The sequence below is a fragment of the Molothrus ater genome, chromosome 2 (genome assembly GCF_012460135.2).
Source record: "Molothrus ater isolate BHLD 08-10-18 breed brown headed cowbird chromosome 2, BPBGC_Mater_1.1, whole genome shotgun sequence".
NCBI classification, from domain to species: Eukaryota; Metazoa; Chordata; class Aves; order Passeriformes; family Icteridae; genus Molothrus; species Molothrus ater.
This window is the reverse complement of record NC_050479.2, coordinates 31427422-31455021: the sequence shown is the minus strand read 5'-3', so window position 1 is coordinate 31455021 and position 27600 is coordinate 31427422. Positions and strand designations below refer to the sequence as shown.

Below are 27600 nucleotides of genomic sequence, written 5' to 3'. Positions count from 1 at the left end.
GTAAAGATTTTGTTTATAAACATTTCCTTAGTTGCAGTAATGGGATATGACATTTAAATTAAATATTTCCTCAACTCCAAGCCAGGGAGCTGACTTTGCAAGGCAACATTGTGAATCAAAAGCCTACTTCTATATCCACATGATGAATTAATGCAGATTTGTTTTAGAAATCCTCTGTGTTCTATTGTAGCAAATGGCTGATGTCAAAATAGCAGCATCGTGGGGTCACACTGCTATGACAAAACCACTGAGATGAGCAGGAGTTCTAAAATGAGCCACGAATCAAAAGAGCCAGAAAACCACCTTCAAACAAAGGCCAAAAACATGGGCTGGTAACTTTTCTTGCTCTAAGACTTGCAGTCTAGAACAAAAGCTCCTTTTATCTCTATCTATGATTGGCATTACAAACAGTTATATATTAGTTTATATTAGTTAAACAATTAATGTATGGCAAAAGTTTACAGAAAATTCTAAGACAAAATAAAACTTACACATGCTGATAGAACTGTAGAAGATACAGTCTTACTTCATCATCTCAGGATGTTTTAAGTTGTGCATTAATTTATACCACAAAAAAATATTTTTTTTACATTTATTACATTTGTAACCATGCTTTTCAAAGGTTATGAAACATAATACAATTGCATGCACTAATATGCATAAGCTTTGTATTACCTACACTTTTGAATCAGTTTGGTTATCATCTACCATGGGGAACTGAAAATCCACAAAAGACAAAAATAGGTTGATAAAGAGAATGAATTTCAGTTTTCCCATTAACTCACTCACCCCTCGCATATCGGATATGTTCAGTTTCATTGTGTGAAACATGTTCAGAGTTTCCTTCCCAATTACTTTTGCACTGTCTGTTGCATGGTCTAGAGTCACAGTCCTAAAAAGAATAAACAAGTGTGGTTAAAAAGGAAATTATTTCACAAATCCTGAAGACAAAAATTCTATATTTGTTCCAGAGAAGACCTGAAAGAGAGACAGATTATAATTTCTTGGCATATAGAAACTGAACACTTTTTATTTGTTCAGTGGTTTCTTTTTAAAGGTAGTTGAAGCAGGATCTACAGAAAAAGAAAAGCAGAATACTTATTAACTGAACATTCTCAGTGCACACATATATATATATATATACACACACACACACGTGTAACCTATTGAAGCCAGACAAAAAGGTTCACAAGAAGATTACAGTTTGCACAAAAACACACTCCTGCATTTTTGCCTTTCACTCAAGCCACTCAAGCTTGGTTCACAGAGAGTTTGCTCAATATTATTTCAGTTGTCAATTGTCTACAGCAAGAGTTTCAAAAGGAACTCAGAGGGGAAGCAGATGTAGGCATGTGGATTATATGCAACAAGGAATTCAAATTAATGGCAATTAAGCTTAAAAAACATTCCAAATTATCTTAAACTATGGGCAATTTTTTTGCAACAAGACTCACAAAACAATCTGGCTGTGAGTTTTACAGATTACCACTTGAGAGTATGGCAGGGCAGCAGCAGTGCTTGGATAGCTCTGGATTCTCCAATGGCCTAACCTTTGACAAAATTCCAAGTGGTTCATCAGATGCATGTGATTGATGTAAAGTCTTCTTGCTGAAAAAACTGACACCGTTTTAGCTCTGATAAGAGTGGGTGAAATGAAAATGAAAATGAAATTTGGTGTTTTGACAGGGTGCCATCCTGACAACTTACTAAACACTTGGATGGTGTTACTCTGCTTTTGAATCTGTCAGAAACCACCATGAACAGCCAAGTGCTCAGACTGTGAACAATATGAAGATCTCCTTAAGCTTTACATGTTAGTATTCTTAAGAAAAAGGAGATCAATGTCACTAAAGGTACACAACATTTCAGAAAAATATTTTAAAAAGGTCTGTGCTGAATGATCATGACTGGGTTTCAGAGATGCAGTAAAAATACCATTTAATCTCAAAAGCTGAGTTTGATTTTAAGTGTGTCTGCAAGTCTGAATCCTTTGCAGTACTATGGTTATCATCCTAGGGGATCTTGACCTGTAGGATGAGAAAGCATAGCAAGCCATTCAGCTGTGAGGTAAAGGAGCAAGAAATGACTTGTGAGCTATAGCTACAGAGAAAATCTTAAACCAAAGAGAGAAACTGGTCACTTGGGGGAACACCACACTGAGATTCTAATCCATTTGCTTGGATTCAACTTTTGGAGTTTACCCTTCCACTGCTAAGAAGCTTTTTACTGGCCTGAACAGAAATGCTCTAACAAAGACAGAAATACACCATCTACAGCATAACTTGGATTGACTGGGGTTGACAAGGTCACTGGAAAGCCAGAAGCCACACCACCAAACAAAATCCTGGCATCTGAACTGCTTCAGCAACGTGTGAACAATTTTCCATTCTTGGGTGCCCCCCGACCTTACTGAAGACTTCATGAATTAGGGAAATTTCAGGGCATGTGTACATTAGTATGCCTGATCACAGAAAAGAGGCCCAAAGCACTGATATGTTCACGAAAAAGCACTCTGGCAAGAGTTAAAATATGGGAGGAATATGGCTCTATCTCAATGCACACTCAATACTAAAATATGTTCTTAGGCTGTTAAGAATAAATCTTCAGGTCAAAGAATTCAGGATAGCCAGAAGACAAAAGCATAGACTGAGGGATTTTCTTGGTATATATACCAATTCTAGAAAGTGATGAGCTTCTTACAGTTAAAGATGAATTTTGTTGTTTCAGCTTTTATTACAGCTGAATTCTGTGTAACAAGATCACAAGCATGACAGGCTCTATGCATGCAAGTCTACTACTGAACTCTAACCCACTGAAAGAACTCCTGGGCATGTGGGTGGTGCTATGCAAGGCCAGCACCTGGAATTGATGATCCCTGCAGGTCCCTTCCAACTCAGCATATTCTGTGATCTGTGAACTCCACCACCTCTTCTGTTACCAGCAACACCCACCAAATAACCCTCCAGTTCAGGAGGGATTAGTCTGTTACAACCACCTGAGATGGAAGGAAAAGTAGAAAGACCTCTAGTCTTTCAAAAGCCAGGATCATCCTGTACTGAAGAACAACTGCTTTGATAAAGAAGTGTATGCCTGAAGAATATATGCCTGAAGATTATATCCCTGTGTTTTTAGCATGCAAGTACATAAATATTATTCAGATTAAAAAATATTTAGTCAACATCATCCAGTTTATCAATAAGGAACAAAGAATTGGAGTAACAAAGTAACAGGAGGCTGGTTACTGAAAGAAATCAATGCTGCTACATGTGTGTCAGTGCAGGACATAAATATGTCTTCTTCAAATACTCTAAGAGAACCCTCATCTCCAATACTGAGCAAGCTGGAGAAAGGTACACCAACAATACATAAGCATATATGTATTACGAATAACCACCACAAATGTACAAATCAAATGTACAACCCAAACACAGAAGAGTTTTGATAATAATACTCTACTTATTTTGGTACAAGTTTTATACATAGACAAAGAAGTACCAGGCACTTGGAAATTTCTGTCTTGTCTTCCTATAAATTTTAGATCCTGCAGAAGTGTGCTCATGCCTAGTACTTACCTGGCAATATTATCACAGATTCCATGACCTCCATACTTTGCAGGCTCTACTGGTGCTCCAGCCTTTCTGACCATAATTTTAAGGGTCAATCGTTTACCCTTCATACCAGCAGCTTCAAGTCTACGCTGGATTTCTTCTGAGAGGCTCAGAAGGAAAGCTTCTGCTTCCTTAGGCTGAAGGGGAAAAACAACCTGTTTAGATAATTACTACTTTTCAAATATTGAAAGTAAATCTTTAAGGGTTAATAAAATCCAGATTGTTCAAACTGAAAAGAGCAAGCTGACTCACAAGCAATTGTCTCATTTAACTTCAAGTGGTTTGTTTTCACTGTAGGTCACTTAATTTAGGCAAAATGGTAGATTCCTGTCCTAATGTTGAAAGAAGTCTTTTAAAAATGTATGTAGAAACCCCAACACAGAATTGCAAGTCTAAGCACAAACCTAGAACACGAAGAGCACAGGATTTAAAATCTTTTTCACCATGAGGAAAGTCAAGCAGTGGAACATGTTGCTCAGGGAAGTTTGCAGACTTCATTCTTGGAGATTTCTGATGCCAGACTGGATAAAGTGCTGAGCAACTGATCTGATTTATTAGCTTCCCCTGCTTTGAGCAAAGGTCTGGACTACACAACACTGTCAAACTTCTCTCAAACTCCTTTTTTTCCCTATCATTTCTATAAACACTCAAGTGCTGAGTTACTTTTAAATACAATTTTGTTAATAACACTCCCCCCGCAGACAAAAAGTAATTGCAAAAAAATCCAATAGAAATTTTGCACAGGAGCAGCTGGTGATAGTTTCAGGCACTGGCATCTTTGAATAATCAGCATTTAAATGAAAGAGAATGCTAGGTGCTGATAAACCTACTGCAGTTCTCTTTTTCTGTACCAGACTTGTATAATGAATGCAGAATAGCCAGCTAATTTTGTGCAAGCTTCTTTTCAGTCCAATACTTTTGCAGTCTCTCCTCCCATTTTATCGTTTGGTCTCCTACTTCTTCATTTTCCTCATTTCTATTTTGTGGCTAAGATGGTGCTCTAACAGATCAAAGTGTAAGTGAAAATAATCAGAATATGAGAAGATTGTTCTACAGCTGAAAGAAGTCACTGCAAAAAAGAAGCAAATTTAATTTACCTGTGTAAACCTTATTCCATAGTTGATTTCTGCTGAAACAGATTTTCTTTCTTTTTCTGTACGAACAGGTCGGTCATCCAAACCACGACAAAATCTGTAGAGCATTTGTCCTGTTTTTGGACCAAATTCTTTTTGTAGTTTTGACATTGAAGCACACTGTAGATCTCCACAGGTTTTAATTCCCAAAGAAGCCAGCTTAGATTCCATTGTCCTGCCAACTCCTGACAACAAAGCAATTAGTTCTGTTAACCTTATACAATGCAAAGCCAGTTAGGTTCTGATTACATAATTTTTCTTTATTTTTAAACCTATATTAAGTCATATCAAATTAACAAATAAATATATATAAAATAAATTATTTATTCTAAAATAAATAAAAGAAACATAAAACACGGTTTGAATGGAAACTTTTGCTGTCACCACCAGTGTATCTTTAATCTGTTTCACATATTTCATTTAAGATGTCACACTACAGCATGTTTGTTTATTTTTGGGTAAAATATGAATGAATCCTGCTTGGAAATTGCCTGTTACAGATTATATCGTTCTGAATCCCCCCAACAACCCAGTCTAAAACAAGTGTCTGACGAGTAATATGTTTTCCCCTCATGCACATGTGATCTAATCTAAATGAAACACAACAAATATTATCACCATTGTTGCACTGCTTCCTAGGTAGAAAAAATAGTATTTCAGGTAGAAGTGATAGCATACCTATATTCACTTGTGCTTTGAATTACCAAGCACTGGAAATTGTAGGTATCTATGGCAACAGCACATATGTAAGTGTGATAAACTGAAGTATATTTCTGGGTTTTGGAGAGGTGGCCTGTTACCTCCAGAAAATATTAATCCTATGAGTTCACACTACCAAAGTCAGCAAAAATTGGAAATCTTAGGTAATCAGATTCTATTCTTGATAATCTGTTTCTCTGTCGAGGGGGTATTACTAACACAAACACTAAAATGCTTTTACTATGAACATGCAAGTGAATTCTGAAAACTTTAAAACGTTCAAGTCAAAGTACAGTTCTATATGAGTAATATTGTGGAGGAAAAATATCTCCTGTAAGTTATGCCAAAGAGAAATTACAGCACAGCTGTGCTGTAAATAGTGTTTGACCACTAAGGGTTTACATAATGAGAATTTCTGGCAAACCTGCACCTGTCTATGGATGCTATTTCTACCACTCTCATATTTCAGTGTCTATGGCTGCCTGTTTTTACTGCCCCTCCCTCCTTTTTTAATCTTCAACAGACAAAGATACTATTTTTTATATCTAACACTAAATATATGTTTATACATGCAGGCTGAAGTCAGCTGATCACTGAAAGCATAAATGAGGGCTTACTCAGCACTTCTTGCACCATGCCTGTATCACAGTACACTATCTGTGTCTACTAAGTAACAATATACAGTTATATGCCAGGAAATGCTTTATATTACAAACCTTTAAAGTATTCTCCTGGAACAATAAAAAAATATAATAAAACCTGTTTTCATACAGGTGGATGCCATAGGCCTTTACTGTCTATCACATTTTGGATCATAAACACGGAATAGCAGCTAATCCTGTTTGATCTAGAAAGCAAATTTGTAGCTGAAACTGGTTTAATATCAGGAGGTAAAATGCCCTCTGGAAGACAGGAGTACCTGGAAGACTGGTAACAAGTTGCCCTCTGATAAAATCATCCACTTCTTCAGGTTTTAAGTGATACTGTCCATCTGGTTTTGCTTTTCGAGTTGCCATTCTGGCCAGCAGAATATTGGAACCTGTAAAAACAACAAATTAAAGCATGTCTGTGGTAACTTCTTCTGAAGTAGAATGCCACAGTTCAACATTCAAGGAAAAACATGCAGAAAGTACGGTCAAATTCTTTAACTTTTACCAAGAATTTAATGAAATCTGTGCATATATATTTGCAGTGTCTACGTTCCAATTACCAGCCAGCACTTACTTACTGTAACAGCATGGAAACTGTAGTGCTAACTGCAATTGCTAAGTTAATAAGGGAAGAATTCTCCTTGGAGTCATCAATTTCAGCTTGTCTCACAAGTGGATTTCACACACTTATATACACTCAATACAAGTATGTACAGACACTCAACTCTAGTATTAATAAGGAACAAAAACGAAAGGAGAAAGGAACAAGCCAAGAAGAAACAAATCAAGGAAGTATTTTCGGATGTGTGATTTAATATACAATACCTACTACAAATCACAAATCTTTGCCCTCAATATCTTCTAGGAACTATGCAAGATCATGTCACCCTGTAAACTCTTGCTGCTATCTCCATTAAGGAACACAATCCGTGTCCTTCTTCTATTTACTGGAACCATTTTACTGGAAGCACTTCATAAAAATGAATGCAAGAGTGGAATTTTAGCATAGTGTTCAGATAAAGAAGAAGTGACAGCTGGATGGGCTGTTGACTTAAGAGTTGGATTTGATGATCCCTGTTGGTCCCTTCCAAATCAGAATATCCTGTGATCTCTGTTATGGAAATTTTATACATTTTTGCTTACAACTTTGCAGTTATGAAAATTTTCTTGCATTTTTATTCACACTAATTTAATGTAAATGGCAACATATTCCACAAACACTTAGCAGTTTCAGCAAACTTACACAGCTTTGATACATTAACAAAAGCAGTCACTGCTTGTAGACAGAAATGAAGTTACTTACCCATCCCAACAGAAGCTGTGCATTTAGTTTGGTCTTTGATTTCAGTGCGGATAGCGTTTGCAAATTCATCAGGAGTCAGTCTGGTCTCTGTGAGGATTTCAGTGATATCTACTAGTGCTTCATCACAACTGACTGCTTCGATGTTATGGGTATAGCTATCAACACAAAGTAAAGCAGGTGAAACACCAGCAACAGCTCACCATCTGTTAAAACAAATATGTAGCAAATAAAGTCTTCCTTTTGTGGTGGCATTTCCCTGCCTATTTTGTATCACACATCACTTAGATATTAAAAATGCCAAAACAGCAAATTACAGTAATATTACTAATGTAAGATTAATTTCAACATGCATCCTGATTTTAAAGGAACAGCTGAAGAGGGAGTGGAATATTTGCTTTTCATTGACAATAACAAATTTCCAGTTTTATTTCAAGTGCATTTTAAACCAGAAAGCAGTTTCTAATGGATGTTACTCTAATAATCCATTCTTCAATTACTCAAAAAACATCTCTTGCAAGGATCTCCCTTCTAAGTAGGGATCTGCTTCTCACTATGTGAATCAGTAAAAAAAATTAACAGTGACTCATTTGGAAGTCAGATGTTGATTGTTTATAGCATGTGGCTTCAGGATAAAAGAATGCTCAGAAGCATGGTGCTCAAAGTAACAAAAATACTACAAAGAAAGACCTCAAACAGGAATAGCTTCACTGAAGCTGAAGAGGGGGAGATGAAAATACAAAATTAATAATAGCATTCAGTAGTGGCAAACAAAATATGCTTGATAACCTTACCATGAAGATCATGCAAACATTACCTTGCTAGTATTTCATATACTGTCCGTGCAACTTCTTTGTATGCATCAAAATCATATGAAACTGCTTGAAGATTCGGACACAACTTTTTTGCTTGGCCAAAAAACATTCCATTCTTTATGCCAACTTGCCTAAAATTAAATAATAAAATAAATCCCAAGTAAACACAGTGCAAACTTTTCCACAAATTAACTGGGAATACTTTCAATTTAATTATTTGTCTTTCCCCACAAAAATGGGAATAAGAACTCAGTCAACAGGTAGAAATTTAATAGGTTAAAAAAATAACTGCAACTAGACTATTTGAATTAGCTGTGTATTGTTATTAAGCCATGGAGCATGAGAAATTTGCCTTTAAGAAACTGCTAAAGACAAAAATTCCAGAAAGCACACTTGCTATCTTCTGCTTCCAATTAAAACCACACATATAGGACAGTGACTAAGGCAGAGAGTTCTTATATTTCAAGGTGCAAGCCTACATAATTAGGCTCCTGCTAACAAAGTCTGAGATACAAATAGAAGCCTGTCTATCCCAGCAAGCCTAAGAAAGCTTCCAACCAAGAAATAATTTCTGGAGTATTATTTCCAGCGGAGAAAACCCCCTGCATTTTGGACACTGTGCTTATATTTATAAAAGCTGTTTCATATTCTAAAACTTTGTAAGTTAGGTCATAGGAGATGGTCAGCAAGTCTTTCCAAAAATGGTTTTAATAGTCACACTTTTGGTTTGAAATAAAACCTTCAGAATGTATCATAAATTCTACAAAATACTGCAACTTTGATACAAAGACATGATGATAACATGAATTCAAGAGCATCACAGTGAAAGGCACAAGGTTTTTCTTCACAGGCTTTATTTCACCTTACATGTAGGTTGGGTTGAGAGCTACTGAGCAGCACCTACCAAGCAGCAGCATCCAAAGGGAAGAGTTTCTGTTAAATATTAACAACCTATATAATTCCAACTTTTGAACAGAAACTTTTTCTCTAGATAAATTTAAAGACACTAATAACCCCAATTTTTGGACATCTTATGCCTATCTGTATGTGATTTTCAAGCAGACTACTGGGTAACTTTTACCTACCTGGCTTCATAACTACAAGAAGCTATTTCAGCCATGGACAGGACAGTGAGCTCGGAGTCAGCTCCGTTCACATGTGTGGAATCCGTACGCTCCCAGACTGATGAGTCCAACTGATCAGGTACTCTAATTTCTGCTTAAAAAAAAAATTGTCCACGTTATTCTTCCTAAGAGTTCAACAGAATGAATGCCAATAAAATAAAAATTATGGATTTTATTTTATACAGTTTCTGTGCTGTTATCTTTTGACAAATACGTTCTTAATAATATTGATTTGTATTGTGGTCCAGAAAAAAATCCAGACCCCTTCCCCAGTATTGTCTCTCTGGATAGGTCTGTATATACCAGTGAGAACAATATTAATAGAAAAATGGTGTTTCCCCCAAAATTACTAGACAGCATCTCATTGGTGACTACATATACCATACTGTAAAGTAAGAATGATCTTAGCTTTACTGACCATAAAAACGATCAAATACACTTGGCTAAATGTTAGAACCACATCCTGCCAACAAATACAAGACACTAAAAATTATTTAACAACTGCTCAACTAAACAAGAAGACACTTAGCAATGTCCCTTTTTACAAAATGCACCCCTGATATCAAAACACTGAAATTTCATACAGAATATAAATCCACTTCATATCATACTTGAAACTATTTTTCTAATAGTCTAGATACCAGAAAGTGATTTTTAAGAAGTGACAACCAGAATGATAATTAGTTGAAATAAAAAACACTAGCTAGAAACTTCTATTTTCTTTAACACTCTTATGGGGATATTAACTGAAATAACTTCTGCTTTTACTTATTAATTATTCTCTTATTAGGATGTGTCAATTTCTTTCAAATATCACCACAAATCTATCTTGGATCAAAATGATACAATTACAAGTACTGCAACCTCAGACTTAAAATGAGACAGACCTTCCCTCATTCTATAAAACTTTACTACATATTCTTACATAAATTTTAAAGGATCCTCCAGGCCCACTGGGTAGTAGGTACTAGACAGAATTCCATGCCACTGAATAATGGAAACAAGTAAAAGATTTCTAGTTCTATTTGGGTTTTCGTAGTATGCAAACCTTGAAATATGTGCTATACTCTAAATATGAAACAGCTTGAAAAAAATCACTAGATGCAAAAACTACTATGCCTGCCCAAACTCCCATCAGATTCAAAACAACAAGGTGTCATATAGATAAAATGCTTCTATTTATTTAAAATGAAATCCACTACGCAGCTCTTTTTCATTACTGTAGTCCATTTAATACCAAACACACCTTTGTAATATAATAAATGGGATTTTATTATAGTCCCACAATGAATATAGAGTGCCACAATGCCTAATTATATTCCACAGTACTAACAACTTGCACACCAACAATCCAACTGAAAGGAAACCTGGTGCTATGTGCACATATGAGTAGCTATCAAACCAGAGAAAGTGGTGTAATGAGTGAGTGGAGATACCAGGGGTAGAGCCTAACTCATGTGGAAAACTGCTTTTATTCAGAATTTCTGCTAAATTTGTGCACTTTTAAATTTCTTAAACATTTTAGTTTGTGATGAGCTCAGTAAGTTACCTAAGATGTCTGCAATTGAAAATTAGAGCAAAATTATGCCCCAAATAAAGATAAGAATGACAAGAACAACTTCTTTAGTCCATGCCTTCCTGTGCCCTGGCCTGAGATGATGCTGTCATCTTGTCTATCTTCACTGGATTCGTCGACTTTTTCCACATCGCAGCAGAGCAGATCCCCCCATGAGCTGATGGAGTCACTTCATGTGAAATTCAGGGCAATGCAGAACACATTGTCCTCAATGGAAGGCAAGGTAGAGAACCTCTCCTCAAAAGCTGGGAAACTAGACAGGCACATGGTGAATGTGGAGCAACGGATGGAGAAATCAGAGGCCAGGACCCAAGTCTGTGAAAAAGAAATCGCTGAGAATAAATCTGTGACTAATATGATGGTTAAAATCTGCTGCTCTTTAGAATGAAAAGGGAGATTCTAGGGTTGAGGGAAAGGAAGTCTAGAAAACATTCACATCTTGGGCATCCTGGCCATGGAAGAGACCCCAAATTATGAATCCTGATTAACATATGTTAATCTTTTATTTTTAGAACATGAATGTTAAAGATGGCATGTATGTAGAGAAGCAATTTCTACTATCTAGAAAGCCTATCTCCAATTTGGGGATTTAGGGTGAGAATGGTATCAAGTTTTTAAATTTTAAAGTTATGCATTTTTAGATGAATTAATACAAGAAAAAGAAAGTATTTCATAAAAGACTGAAGATTCTGTTGACACTAGATTTTGTCTAGCAATGCAGATCAAAGTCAGGAATCAGTACCACTAAAGAAGTAATAAAAAAAAAAGAAGTAAATGAAGCAGCAGAATTCAGTATTTGGTCAAAAGTGATTCACAAGCGTTTGGGGTTTGTGTTTGGGGGTTTTTTTTGGTTATAATTTTGTTGGGTTTTTTTTTTGAGGGGGTGAGGTGCTCTGTTTCTGTAGTTTTGGTTGGTTTGTAATTTGGAACCTTTTTCAAATAAGCAAGATCTGGAGAAGGCAATATCAGAGAACAGCCTGGAAAGTATGAAGCACCAAAAATTGAAGTAGGTTCCATGTTGAAGCATGGATGTAAAAATATGTTCATGTTCTAAACTCCTCCCAACTACCTCTCCATTTATATAACATGTCCCCATTGTGTCTGTTTTAACAGCCTAATTTACTATTCTGTATTTTTGACATTTTTGTAAAAGCATTTCTGCATGTAATGCTTGTGCCTACTGCACTGTACTTCCCTGTGGCACGGCACAATTAAACACATGCTGTGAAGTGTGTCACTTTCTAAGATACCTTGATGCCTGAGAAGCCTAATCAGCAATTCCACCTTTACATCTAAGACCATAACTAACTATAATTTCTTTACCCCGAAAGAAGACAAACCCTGAGAAAAAAGCAAGCAGAAACAACAGGTTTGGGGTTTTTTTAACTGGTAAAATGATTGCACATGGAGATAAAATAAACAGAGACTCAAAAATATTATGAACTGCAGCTAATGAAACAGAGACTATAAAAAGAGTGTTCGGAAAAAATCCTTTCACCAAAACAACAGGCTGCACAATCAGCCTAAGTGTCAAGAAAGAAAGAGCTAGCTGCCTGCCTGCATGCAAGCCAGTTGAGACTGGATGCTGAAGTTAAAGAAATGAAAGTGTGATAGCCAGAAAAAAGCTGCCACAGTAAGAAACTGAGCCTGTTATACAATGAGGTTGAAAGCTGCTGTACACTTAAGCAATCAATACAGCAGAAGAGATACTACTGAATTTGTGAATCAAAAGAACATGCTAGGTATCAGCTAAACTGTAATTCAACCATCTAATTCTCCAAACCACTCAGTTGTATAGTCACATCCTTATCCAGTTCAAGGCCCTAATAAAAGTTAACAAGTCACTGTATAAACTGAACTACCAATAAATACTTCATACACAAGCTCTACTACAGAAAATCCAACTCCATAAAGACCACAGCTATCGCTGTCTGGAGCATACGGAAAAGTCCTTAAAAGCTTGTGGGTTCCACAAACATATATTCTACCTCAGTTCTGAAGTATTCTTAAACTACAGCAAAAAAGACAAATGAAATGGTATCAGTTCCAGTAATACCTTGGTTGTATAAATGTCTTCAAAAACCCCCAACAACCTGCTAATTTCCAAAGTAACATGGTCGTTAATCAAACTAACGTTTCATTAACAACCATGGAAGAACAACCTGTCTCTTGCCCCATCTTGTCTCATCAAAATAAAACACTGAGGTGTAAACTTTATAACAACAGTACTTAGTACCACAAATTTGGTAAAAACTGCATATACAAAAAGGCAAAGGAGAAACTCAACTTCCAAGTCTAAACCAAACTTAAATAGCAGCTACCCCTTGTATATGCACTTTTTACCAACTGTGTGGCAAGAACTACGCTTCTAAATGATTAAATAAGACTGGTACTGGACACTTAAGTTGCCAATGTTTAGCAATATACTTTCTCATACTAAATAAATTTCAGGCAGTATAATAAAACCTATTAATAGAACTTTGGTTTATATTAGTACACTACTACTTGAGGACACAGAAAGTAACATTTCTAAATTACTGCAGGCAAGTATGGAATTCTCAAACTACAACAGACAACCTGGTTTTCAAAAAACAAAATATTGAACAAACAGAATTCATGAAAATTACACAGACTTTCCAGAGACCTAAAATGCTCTATGGACCACCCAAATTAGCTCATTGTACACAGATATTCTACATATGCAACTCAAAAGCCAACTTCAAACAATCAGTTTCTCACTGGACATGTGCTGTTGTTGCTACTTTTACAGAAAAAAAACCCTCAGTAGTAGACTTTTAAAATTTATGTTACACCTTCTTCTCTATACTTGACTTTCTGAGAAACAAGTGATCCTGGACAACCTGTATTTATTTTTCATTTTAAATAACTACTAACATTCTATCTTACACTCAACCTCAAGAAAGTGAGTAAAATCTAAAATTACTCTAAAATAATTTACCCATATTGAGCAAAGCTAACTAACAAGAAGCCACAGTGTCCTGCTATTACTGAGGCCACAGAGCACTGTGTTGTCCAAAGGTATTTCTTTTCTGAAATCTCCCACACGAAAGAATAAATTTATCCATGGTACACTTTCTGAATAATTTTAAAGAAAAAGTCTTCCATAACAACAATTAAAAACATACATACAGACAGACTTATCTGTACCTGCTTTGCCATTCAATAGCTTTTTCTGGTAATATTGCTGTTCAAGCTGGGGGTTTGCACCAGGGCGCAGCAGTGCCTTCCCTGTACCTCTGTTACTAGTAACAGCTACTGGCTTTCCTGTGGAGAAAAAATGCATATACTTATAGGTCAATACCTATAATAGCTTACATTTTAATAAAAGCACAATTAGGATAAGATCATAAGGATTTTAAATTTACTTTCTGTAATTTCTCTCAAGCTTAGGTGCTCTCAAGGCAGAAGGAATAGCTATGAAATGGCCTTGGAATTGTGACAATGAATCTGTGTTAATTGCAGTCACATGTAAAGAAGAAAAGTTTTTCCAAGTGAAAATACAGCTAATACTAGTTTGTCTTTAATAACAAATATAAATGGAAGCTGTGAAATGTCACCAATAACCTAATGATTCATTAGTTTAAGATACAGCAAACACTGGACTGATTTTAAATACTTCAACATGTTTATTAGCTTAAGTAAATCAGAAAAATATACACATGCCAAAACACTTAGTTCCACTTAGTTTAACTGTGCAAAACAAAAGTTTTAGTAAACTTTTGACTTTTCTGCAATATCAACACCTCCATGGTGTTTCCAAAGCAAGCTAATTTATGCACTGAAAAGTCCAGCAAACTTCTGTGGAACAGAGAAAGTATTTGCAGAAAAGTCCTGGATTCTTTATGTTCCAGTAATGGAATTTGAAACTTGGCAGGATATCAAGTTTTAAAGAACCAAACATAGCAGAAGAATCTTTGATACAGCTGCTCCTGCCTTTGGACAGAAGAGAGCAATGGAACCACATATGCATCTTACTTTTTTCCCAGGGTCTGTGATAGCTGGGAATGTGAGATGGTCTCCACTGCAACAAGTCCTCCAACTTGTGCACCCCTGAAGTTCAGTGTTTGCACAGAACTAGAATCTCCACTTTGAATAGTACACTTGTAGAAAACAAACCCACCAAAGTTTGCTAAGGTGCTCCACTAACTCCCCTGTGTCTTAAGGATGATCACACAACTCAGACTTCTAAATGCCAACTGAATTGTTCCTGAATCCTCCAGGTCTTATAATATCTCATGTGTAATAGCTTAGAGAAGAAAGGAAAGGAGAAGCAAACTTCTCTTGAAAAATATGCATCAGGTAGAGACAAGTAATTCTCAATCTTGACCTTTCCACTTTTCTAGTTAAACAAAGCTGCTTAAACTACTTCAGGAAGAATATTAGGCTATCCTATTTTCTTTAATTTATCTCTTTTTCTTTTAATAGACAGTGCCCATACCCCACTTTTTAGTATAACTGAAATTTGATTTCCAATTTCTAATATGGTAGATTAAAATCTGAGTAAGTTTATGTACAATGTCGCAGAGAATAGTTACTACAGATTTAACTTCCCTCTTCTTACTTTAGATACTGAAAGGAGATAGCAAGGAGAATTCCAGTTCTCTCTTCCACTTGCTTTTGGATTGTGAGAAAATAAACAGGAATATGAAAGTTGCATGGCCTAACTACTGAAGATGCAAGAAAGAAGATTAATACACCAAATTAATTTTATAATTGTGCAAGTTTGATTTTTTAAAGGCTTAACTGAGTAAACTGTAACACACAGACTTAAAATACTGACCTTTGAGATCTGGTCTATTTCGGATAGCCACAGACACAAAGAAGCAATCCATATCCACGTGCATTATACAGCTCTGTGGCTTGGCTGAGCTCGCAACAGACACATTACCTAGTATGAAGATACACCAACAGAAAACTTGAACCCTAATTTACACACTTCAGTACTACTCACAGTAGTCATCAAGGTCTATTATCAAGTTTTTACCACCTCTAAACCATAAATATTTTTGTTTCCTCTCACCAAGAAGGTATTTACTCCGAGAAAGGTAAACATAAGCAGTAGACAAACAGCCTAAACAATAAATTACCTTAAAGAGTTTCTGTTTTTTATTTTCTTATAATTAACACCTTTTACCCTAATAAGGTTCCCGAATCCAAGGAGATTAATGCATGTTGTTGGCACTGGATCTTACTTTGCTACGTTAACACCGAATCAGAAGAGAATTGTACTCCTTTTTGTTCATCAATCAGAAGACTGCTTCAAAAGATAAAAATGTAAGTTTAGCTGCACTATGAGCTACCATTATTCTTCATGAAACACACCACAATTAGTTTTGAAAGTCCCATGCAAGTGGATTTTGTCACTGCTGTACTTGGACGCATGCAAACATTCAGCGAAGATGAGCAGGTAACTCCTCACTGAAAATCATACATGCCTAAAACACTGGAAATGCTTTCTACAAGTTCAGGTCTGCATGTCTGTGTTGCTGACCTACCAAAGGTGGCAATATCTAACAAAAAAAATTAACTTGAACAATGCATAAAGTGTAACAGTGAAAAAACACTTCAATACATCAAGTGAACTGTTCCACTTAACATCTGAGTTAATTAACTGAATAATCAGAAAAATATCCTCTTGATTTTAATAATTTACATTTTGAACTCATTTGAAAAGTAAGGACTGTCTTATAATGGGTATATTTACAAATCAAGTGATCAAGTTAAGGAGCTGCTACTTGTCAACTGAATCACAGGCATTAACTATTTGAATACTCTAGGCCAAATCAAAGCAAAAATATAAATATATTAGCTTATACCACATTTTGATTAAAAAAATACACATTAAGTAGTTCATAAGCTAACATGTTTGGTAAGTGGGGTGTCCTAACACGAAGACAGAATCAGTAAATTTATTATCTAACAATTTTTTGATGAGGCAATTTGTTCTATTTCAAGCATATTTTCATATGATTACAAGTGAATAATTTTACAGCACAGGACTCAGAATCTCTTTAAAGGTACAGAGCTAACCTTTTAATTTAAGAAGAGTGTAAACAAGAGATTCTAAAGATGCAAAATATTTGATCTGTAACATTTTGACTCTAATGAATTCTATATTTTTTCACTTTGGCCCTTGATGCAATGACATTAAATACTTCTCTTCACGCCAGGTTTAAAAGTCTCTTATGACACTACTACCCACTTTAACAGACACAGAGCTATATAAAACTCTAACTAACAAAAAAAAATTTAGATTTTAACTCACGTCCAAATGTTACTCATCTTTTAAATGCTCACGCTGAACAGTAAGGATTTTTTCTTCTCTTTTTTTCCCCCCTGCAGATTTTCACAAAGCAACTACAAATTTGTGTATTAGATATACATAGTATTTTTCTCCCTTATGAATCCATATATCTTGGTAAAATCAGAAATACTATTTCTACAAGGAAGAATTGAATATAGACCAGAGTATCACATTAAGTAACATTTTAAGTTTAAAAAACCCAACAAAGCCAAAAGCACTTGCATCCATTAGTGTTCACTGCACCAAAGTCATCAAGTTTTTCCAGATTGTCTGACTATAATATGAATACTCAATACTAAACTATGTAGTCTTATTTGAACATTTAATGTACGAAGATATAAGGCATCTTCTTAACATAAACCTTCTTAAACAAGTATCTACCTGTGTCAGTTTTAAGTGCAGACCTGCCTGTTTTCCATTTTTTAATTTTTTCCCTTCCTGGAAAGACACCGCTGTTTTTTCTCTGCAGGCTGTTGACAAACTCTGTCAATTCACACTTCCATGTTGATATATGATGCAGTCTTGAACGTGAATAAAAATCAGAAATAAAACTACAATCTGAAGGTTTGGACACAGGTAAGGAAGCTGCCTTGCTAGGAGCAGGTCCAGAAGTGCTTTTTGTGCTTGAAGGCCCCTGAACAGTTGAGTGGTGAGCACCATTTATTTTAGCATTACTGTGCAAAAATGAAGATGAGGATGAGTTACTCATAGTCCTGTGTGGACTCCATGAAAAGTCTGTATTTTTGTTGCTTTGCTGCAACTGCTGCATTGTGCAGTCTCTAAAGTCAACCATGCCTTTGTCAGTCTTCCGGTCCTCCTGCACAGGGCCTGGAGACAACCTGCCTGCAACGCCGTTGCCGGAGGGCACCAAGCAATCCTGTGTCTTTAAGGCACTGGTAGAAGTGTGTGTGTGTCCATTGAAAAGGGCAGTGCTGTCTTTATGAGACTGAAGCCCGTTTTGTTTCCGTATGGGAAGAATCTCCTCCAGCTCTGTAAATCCAAAATCGTCACTTTCTTCTTCCTCTTCCTCATTCCAGCTGTTTATTCCATTGGGTGTGATTTCATTTTCCATTTCAAACTTTTTAATATGATTTCTGAAACAGATATAATAATTAAATACCATATATTTTATAAATAAAGGCACATTTACATGTAATTTCAAGCTTTTTCTTATTAACTGGTCTAAATTTATACTTCAGTTACATTCCCAAGGCAATTATCTCAAATTCTGAGCCACATCCTCTCAACAGCACAAAATATAACACCATACCAAAGATTTTACAGATTTCATGTAATATTAACTAAGAGTTTATATGGGAGTGACCATGCTCACATTAGAAAAGCTATTTCCAAGGCCTTTAATCTGGCAGGCAGTCTCCCACTGAATTACAGTAATTATTTGTTTGTTAACAGAACTGTACTGCCACACACAGCATGAATGTTGCAGGAATAAACAAACCATCAGAAGGAGCTGTCCTTTTATCAAGAGATGTGATTTTCCTTAACTAGTAATAAACAAACAAAAAGAAATGAGAAAGTATACACAAAAAACTATTTTTTAGGAAATTATTTTAGATTAATGTTAGATCCATTTTATTTTCTTGTTGCAGTGTGATGTAATGCCCTGTTTCAGCTATCCCAGTTCCTTTCCCAGGTGTGCCTATACTTTCTCCCTTCCCCTCCCCTTGCCTCCTGCTGAGAGCTGTCCGTCAATCTCGGCATGCCAGCAAGGGCATCGTCTGATTGGCAAAAGTTCAAAAGATGCTTCTCAGCCCTGGCAACATTGGGCTATCCAGGTGTCACTTGTCCCCTGAGACTTCCCCCCCTCCCACCTGGTTGGTGACACACCTACCCTTCCCTCCCCCTCTCCCCGGGCTTAAAAGACACTGCTACCACGCAGTTCTTCGTTCAGCTGGAGCTGTTGCAACATCCACAGGTCTGTGTGCCTGGAATAAAGCTCTGGATCAAACCCTCCAGCAGGATCCGTCTCCTTTTTCCTTCACCATTGCTAAAGCCTTTCCACCAGAGGTAAAACTGAGTTCCTGCTTGCCTGGACTGGTCACAAGCGCCAGCTGCAATACCCAGCTAGCCAGGGGTGTCTCTGGGGTGAAACCACCGCAGCTGCCGCCTTTGGTCCAGCAGCAAGGCCAGACGAGCCCAGGCACGTTTCATCCGGTAATACTGGAACAAACTCCAATATTTTCTCATAATGAAAGTATCTGTTCAAGCTCTAGAAATCACTTAGCTTTGATAAAAACCACAAACAAACTAATTTTCAGCTTTTAAGCATATAAACCAAAGTATTCTGCCACAAGCACACTAGCACAAAGACAAAGCTTCCATTCAAAAAAATTAACTCTGGAAATGAAAACCAAAGTCATCAAGAGTTCTATACACTCTTGATCTGCTGGAAAAAAACCCAACAAACATAACCATCACTCCCAGCTCCTAAAGCTAGCAATTTAAGTAAACAAAAAAAAGTGGGAAAAGATAGCTATTCAGTACACTACTGAAACCAGAAACTCAATTAAGCATGAAAACAATTTGATTAAGATTATCCAAATATAAATTGCAGTAAAGATAGTATTTTTGACGAGTTGTGTGGTTGAAAATGGTATATTAAGTGGCACATATTTAGTAGATAGGCAGGCTTTTAAAGTCATGTTTTTCAGACTACATTGACATTTTGGGAAGTCTGAATATTTTTCTCATTTAAAAAATCTTTAACAATGCAATAGTAAGAGATTGTTTAAAATATGGGTATGAAATACTGCTTAAGATATTAATTTTTTGAGACCGGTTTTATTTTCCTAAGTGTAGATAAATCCTACTCATGTGTTGAAGTATCCTCAGCATTATGCATGACTGGATTGTAAAAAAATCAGCAGACTGTGGAAGAACTCAGATCACCAGTACAAATCAGAAAGTATAGTATCTTGCACAGTATCCTTGGCCCTGCTTGAGTAGTAGTGTTGAACGAGATGACATCCAGGTATCTTTTCCAACCTAAAAAATTCTATAATGTTATTATTCTTGCCTATAAAAAACAAACATGTATTTCTGAAAAAGATGCAGAAACCTTCTTATTTTAAAAAAATCTAGAAGAGTTTAAGTGGAATGTTCCTTTCCAAATTCAAATTCCTCTGCCAGTTAAAAAGTTTTACTGGTGCTTTCTCTCCAAGTCTCCTCTCAAGGTCTTGGGTGTCTTAGGATACTTTTTTATATTGTAATTTCATTTTTCAATCCATCTACTCTCTCAAGCATGACTTAAATCTTGGTGTTAGCATACATAATGTATGCCATGAGTTCCTTTTTTTTAAGAGGCTAAAGAAAGAGATTAACAACTAGTATGCATTTATATTCGTTCCTAGGCACCTTTAGCAAAAGCAGTCACCACCAGCTTTTTATTTTTGAAATAAAGACTCACTTTTCAGTGCCACCTATCAGAACCCTTTAATACATGCCTGTTGCTTCCATACAGATATATTACATCCTAGGACTCCTAGGTCATATTATCAAACAAACTGTGGTCCAAAGACTAGAGATAAGCCTTGGAGTCAAGGTAACTAACTGAGTTCTTTCCTCAACTATTTATACAGCTATACCTTACTTTTAAATTTCAGCACCTCAGAGCTTACAAAGCAGAAATGCCTCTTACAAAGCTGAAATGAGCTTTAAAAATGCTATTTACAAATGCAAACTCATTATGGGTGAATGATGAGCACCTGCCTTACAAAATCAGAAACACTTACACCCTGTTGAGATCTTTAGCTATATTGCTTGGACCTGGCACAGCATCTTCAGGTTTTCGTACGCTGTTAAAGTTGAGACCCTTCTGAACACTTGACTGCTTGGTGTAAAGCTGATACGGAATGTGCGAAAGGAGACGTCCAGCTTTAATGCTGGAAAAAAAAAAGAAAAACCAGGTTACTGCTTAAGAAATTTTAAAGAAATCCCATCCTTCTATGCTAAAAGAACCCCCTCATTTGTACTTGTAGTGCCTTCCACAACCCCTTTCTCACCCTTAACTGGACTGAACTGAAAAGTAATTTGTGACGTGGTGGCTGGTGCAACAAAAGGTATTTGCAAAGATGTGTTGGTCAGTAGTCTACATCCATTTCTCTTTCCAAATGACACACACAAACCCTAAATATTTAATTTAAACAAAACAGTCAGAAAACCCTTGCTTAGTGGTCCAGGTTATTCTACCTGAACAATACTGACTGAGCTCTTTGTCATGGAACAAATTAGGGTAGAATTTGAAAGAGGTCAGCTAGGATGTGGTTCACTGTTAAAAATTAACTACTTTTTCCATTCCACAAGGCTAATTACTTCTTCTTGTAAAAAATTCACTGAGGCAAGCTAAGCAGAAGAATAATTTCCAAACAGACCTACCATAAATATCTACAGCAATAATTCCAGTTATTTCTACTGTGTTCCAGTCTATCTCCCTCTTCTTTTTCATCTTCTACTGAAACTGCAATTATACTTGAGTAACTGCTAAATTCCTTAGGGAAGCCACACACTTGGAAGTGAAATAGTCTCAAAAATACAACACAGGATGGTTTAATCTCTCCACCCCAACAACTGTGGCTGGCAGCAGAGATAACAGCCTTTCAAGCCTACTCTTCACCTCTTCTTTGTATGGAATTCTTCATACTGGCTCAGAGACACTGGTACGTCTTCTAGCAGAGGAACCTCTCCCATTTCAAAGCGGATTAGTGTTAGCATTTAGTTTTGAAGATACAAATGGAGTAATATTTTAAAGATAATTTAGCTCAGTGTTTTTCAGCACCTGAATGCTTTCTCTTGCTCAAATCTGTACTACTATCAAGGGAGCTGGACAGTAGAACAAAAGCCCTTGGGAGCTTTCTGGCTGCAATTAGAGAGAGTATAGTAGGAGATCACATTTCCCAATTAGATAAATTAAAACTAGTTAAGCAAATACACATACCTGGTAAGGTTTCTATGGAAATGGAATAGCAAAACAGCCCCAAAAATATATCAATTAAATACTGTTTGATACATTAATATATATCATTCATAAAAGAACATTATTTGCATTAAACATTGCCAAGCAGAGTTAAAAATACACCTGGGAGAGTTCCAAAGCTTTCTTGTACACAAAGTGGTAATGCAGCAACTGAGTTTTTACAATGCCTGACTTGACTGTTTCTCAAAACGCCATGTGAACATAGGTGCAGAACCAACTTGGTAATATTTCAGAGTAATTACTACAGTTTCAAGATGATTAAACAAACCCACATTTATTTAAGAACTTGTTCACAATCTCACGGTTTTAGCTACTGGAGTAGCTGCATTACTAGATAAACAAACAGTTGTTTTCTTCCAAACTGCATTAATGTGCAGCAATAGGAATCCTAGTTAAGACGCACCATTCAACATCTTTACCCATTTCACCTTCCTTGTGTCACAGAACTCATAATCACTTAAAAAAATTAGGTTGCAAAGGACCTCTGGAGGTCTCTAGTCCAAACACTGACCAAAGCGTTATCCTTAAAGTCCTATCAGGTTGCCCAGGACTAGAAGTCCACACAGATTTTGACTATGTCCAAAGGCAGAAATTCTACAACCCTCTCTAGGCATGTGTTTCACTGCTTACTCTCTTTTAACTATGAAAAATTCTTTTCTTATAGTTGAACTTTTCTTTGCTGCAACTTGTGACTACTGCCTCTTGTCCTCTTGCTGCACATCTTGAAGAAAAATCTGGCACCACGTCCTTTGTAACCTCCATACAGGTAATGAAAGTTAACAATTAATGAAAGATAACAATTAGACCCCATCCTAGTCCTCTCCAAGCAGAACAGAACTTCCTCAGTCTCTTGTAATATATCACATGCTCATATTGGTGGTACTCCTCTGAACTGAACACTGCAGTTGTCAGTACTTTTCTTACTGAAAAGCCCAAAATCTGACACACAACTCCAGATTTAACTTCAGAAGTGTTGAACAAATTGGAAGAATAACTTGCCTTGATCTGGACTGTGGTCTTGCTAATGCAACCAGTAGCTGTTAGCCTTGATCTCCACAAGGGCACAACTGCAGCTTCATGGTTATCTTTTAGGGTAAGACTTGAGGGTCCTGGTGGATTACAAGGGTGAGTCCCTAGCCTGTCTGGTTGCATGGAACTAATTCTGTCTTGCATTCAGGACTCTGCATTTTGCTTTGCTGAATTTCATCGAGTTTCTGCCATCCCATTCCTACAGTCTGTTGATGCTCTCCAAGGGGCAGACCTTCTCTACAGTGTATCAACTGTCACCTCTAAATCATCCACAAACTTGCTGAAGCCACTTTCCACTGTATCACCAATGTCCATGTTGTAAGTGAAGATGTAAACTGCATCTGCCCCAGAATAAACCCTTCAGAAATGCCCTTTGTGGCTATTTGCTAGTTTGACTCTGAACTGCTGACCACTATGGTGACCAAGGCAGTTGGGCCAGTACTTTCATCCCACAGCCAGCAGCCCACTATCCAATTCATACCTCCCCAATTTGTCTTCAGTAATGCAACAGGAGACTGTGTCAAAAGTGCAACTGTAGTCATAGCAAATGATATCTACTCCTCTCTTTTGCATTTGAAATCCTCATCAGAAAACTAGGTGTCATACCAGAATAGGATTTTTAAAAAATTATTTTAAACTATTTTCTTCACATTTGTATTAGATTCTTTAGGAAAAGAATTATTATTCACCTGATTTTAAAATCAAAATAAGGAATCCACAAATACTGGTACCTCATGTTAGTTATCCTCAGTCTCTGAAAAGTGATTATAAATGTCAAAGCATGTTAAAAGAATACTCAAATTTGAAAGTCAAGCTCTCAGATAATCTGAATTTGGCTTTTACTGCACAACAACCTTTCCACACTACATAATGGTTGTAGATGTAATGGTGTATTTTTCAAATAAAGGAATGTATTTTCAAATAAAGTAATGGTGCATTTTTCAAATAAAGAATACCGACTTAGGAAGAAGGCCTGCCTCTAATCCTCTTCATTTGTTGCAAACATGGAGGGGTAGCAAAAACACACAATAAGGGGCATGCAGAAAGAATGATTTTGTCACTACAGCAACCACACTATTACTCTGCAACACTGGATTTTGCAACTACTGTTACAGAAGATTTCTATGGGATACTAACTAAACTAAAATTCTAGAGCTACTTCCATTTAACAATAGGTTTATAAGAGTCTGACTTTAGCCCATAGCTCAGAATATGCAAAGCCTTTAATGCAGCAATCAAGTTCTTCACATGCCTTACTATCCTTGTGCAAGTAACTCTGCAGAATCTTATATCGCTTCCATGGCATATTCCAAGTTATGAACATTTCTGCTGTTTTACCTCTATGTCCTTTAGTTGGCTCTCAAAAAATTAAATTAAATAATAGCCATTATAATGGTGCTATGTTACATTAATTAATCTTTGGAAAGCAGACAGATGCTATAGTGATAAGCACCAATAAAAGACAGGAATTAATTATTCATTTCATTGCCAGCAAAGAATTCAAGTCACATTCAATAAGTAAGGAACAGGAGACAAAAAGGAAAAGCCATGTCACTGTATTAGCAGCCCACAACCTGAACTCAATCTTTTCTGTGCAGAGAATGTGGCAGGTGCCACAGTGAAAAAAGATGGCACATGATTGTGTAATTAAGGACTAAATCATAATAGATGCACATTAGAAACAAATCAAAGCTCCACAGACAAACAACTTCCTCATTTTGCAACCTTGGGTGACAAGACCAAAGATCTAACAACACTGTTTTACCAGCAGTTTGTGACAGCAACATTTTATGGTAGATTCTTAACCAAAGTGAAAGAATGCAAACCCATCATATTGCCTACAAGAGAACTGCAGAGGGGCACTTTACCAGACTGTGTAGTGACAGGACAAGGGGGAATAGCTTGAAGCTGACAGAGGGTGGGTTCTGATCAGGTATTACAAAGAAAGTCTTTTCTGTGAGGATCGAGAGGCACTGGAACAGATTGCTCAGAGAAGCTGTGGATGCCCCATCCCTGCATGGATAAGGCTTTGAGCAACTTCATCCAAGGTCTAGTGGAAGGTGACCTGATCCATGGCAAAGAGGTTGGAACTAGATGATCTTTAAGGTCCCTTCCAAGTCTATGAAATCAGAAACTCTACATCTACTATACTAATTTTCACCATCTGATCTACTGAGAACATAATTTGGTATTCCATACACAGAGAAGGATTATTTAATCACCGAGTACTCTTTAATACTGTTGAGAAGAAGGGAAACAAAAAAAGACGTGGTAGTGAAATTAGCTTCTATTCTAGATTGTGATATGAACCCTGTTCTGTTGAGACAGTGAATTCCCCCATTTCCTTGTGCTCAAACTCATGTATCTGTCTATACTTGGTTCTTCTGACTTATTCTACAGTATAACCTTCCAGAGCCACAATGCAGAACCTGAACACAAGACACCAGAATAAAAATTTTAGGAGATTTGACATATCAGGTTCTATTAAGTCTCTACTGAACATACACAAGTTGATCTTTCCAATCTGGTCAAAATCATAGCAAGCTCTAATGGCACCAAAAAAAACAGTGACATAAATAAAAACCACATAAACTATATTCCAAATAAAACCACACTTGCCATCACTTTTCCAAGTCCTTAAACACAGGGGTGAGGCCCTAAAAGTGTTGAGAAAAAAAATATATCTGAAGTCATTTTCAAACTGAGTAACTTAAAATGTCTAACCAAAGTTTAAAAATTGACCATAAAGATACATCATATGAAGCAGCTGATACAAAGGACTGAAAACCAGCAAACTGCAAATAAGATTTCCCACATGCACTGCAGAACAGTTCTTTGCTTGTTTCTGCTGGTTATCTAGGAAAGAGGCTACTTAACACTGGCAGGATAATTTCTAGAACATGATCCTGCCTGTTCTATTTCTGTGAGTTCCTCAGATGGAAGAAGAGAGATGCAAGCCACATTAACTGCTCTACTGGCTTGGCTATTGTCTTTATCAAGGACAACTTCAGTGGATTCTTTATATTCCAGGGAGTGGAGAAACCAAAGAGCATAAATATTTTGCAAATAAAATGTAGACTTTTTTTCCCCTTAAGTTTTTATTATTCTCTTAGAAAGTCACAACACAATAAATGTTTAGATGGGTTAGTTCCAATTTTATGCGAACACTTTTCAATTGACATCTTCTTTATATACAGATGACATGAAACTTATGCAAAACACATGGCAAGAGATTTAAAACAATCACAAAGTAGTTATTTAACATCCTGAGATGAAGTCTGGTCAGTTGGTTAGATATTAAATGGAATTAAGAGGATAATGTTCAGTTTCCTAATATGCTTCAGACTTTCTTAATATTCTTGGTGAAGTTTCTTAAAGAACAACCCCTAAGAAACAAATCTTCAGTGTAACAGTGGTATTTCTACTCAGCTGCTCTGTGACTTAATTATTTTAAGCTAAACTATAATCTCAAAATGCAATCTTTAATTTTTTTTCTCTCCAGATTTTTCTTGGTTTTTTTTCCCCCAAAAGGGGAAATCTCCAAATGCAGTAGATGTAAACTTACCTTTCCATGATCCACTCTGGCCGAACTACTTTTTCTCCTTTCAATTCTTTTATTTTGGCATTTGGAAGATTGGTGGCAATAATGTGAGTTGTTTTTGATCTGGAATAGTACACATGGTATTGGCCTCCATGTAACATCATCAGCCGTCTTAATTCATCAGCTGAGGGATCTATAAAATTAAAACCAGAAATATTCCTGTTTAGTGTCAGCAAATACAGTGGGAGAAATAACATTAATTGATAAATATGATGCCATGGTCAGAAAGAGTGCAAACCATTGTTTTACTCTAGAAAAAAAAACAAGTTCTTCCAAGAACAAATCAGAAAAACATTTGGCAAAAAAATGTAGAAAACTGTGGTTTTGAAAACACTAATTCAAAATACAACCATTCTACTTGCTTTAGTGGAGCTTCCCACAATATGTATGGAAGAAGGCAGGAAAAAATATTCAAGTAGATGTAATGTTAAACTATATCAAAAATGCTTTACATCAACATAATACAAAATTAGATTATCTTTTCACCAGAGTTCAGGAGAATAGTTTATACCCAGAAGCAACAGAAAATAATTAATATCAGAAGGGTTTAGCAACAGCACAAAATTCCTACAATGTAATTTCTGATGTACTGAAGCAGTTAACTCACTCGTTCCTGACCAGGTTATTCTTCAGTTGTTACAGAGAACAAAGAATACCTTAAAAACCAACAATTTTTCTGATCTCAATTGTTTTAAAAACAGTACTTATTTTGCAAGCAGAGGTGGGGAAAAAAAAAGATAAAAGTGT

At 36.3% G+C, this 27600-nt stretch overlaps 1 protein-coding gene across 1 annotated transcript in view; it reads right to left on the bottom strand.

Moving 5' to 3' along the window:
- Positions 1-27600, bottom strand: part of REV1 (REV1 DNA directed polymerase) — a 55570-nt gene that overhangs the window by 12189 nt on the left and 15781 nt on the right. Inside the window, 12 exon segments of the mRNA XM_036390465.2 lie at positions 790-892; positions 3573-3745; positions 4706-4926; positions 6360-6479; positions 7394-7548; positions 8208-8336; positions 9291-9420; positions 14074-14190; positions 15707-15814; positions 17612-18324; positions 20983-21132; positions 26818-26986. Of these exon segments, the coding sequence (XP_036246358.1) occupies positions 790-892; positions 3573-3745; positions 4706-4926; positions 6360-6479; positions 7394-7548; positions 8208-8336; positions 9291-9420; positions 14074-14190; positions 15707-15814; positions 17612-18324; positions 20983-21132; positions 26818-26986 (2288 nt within the window).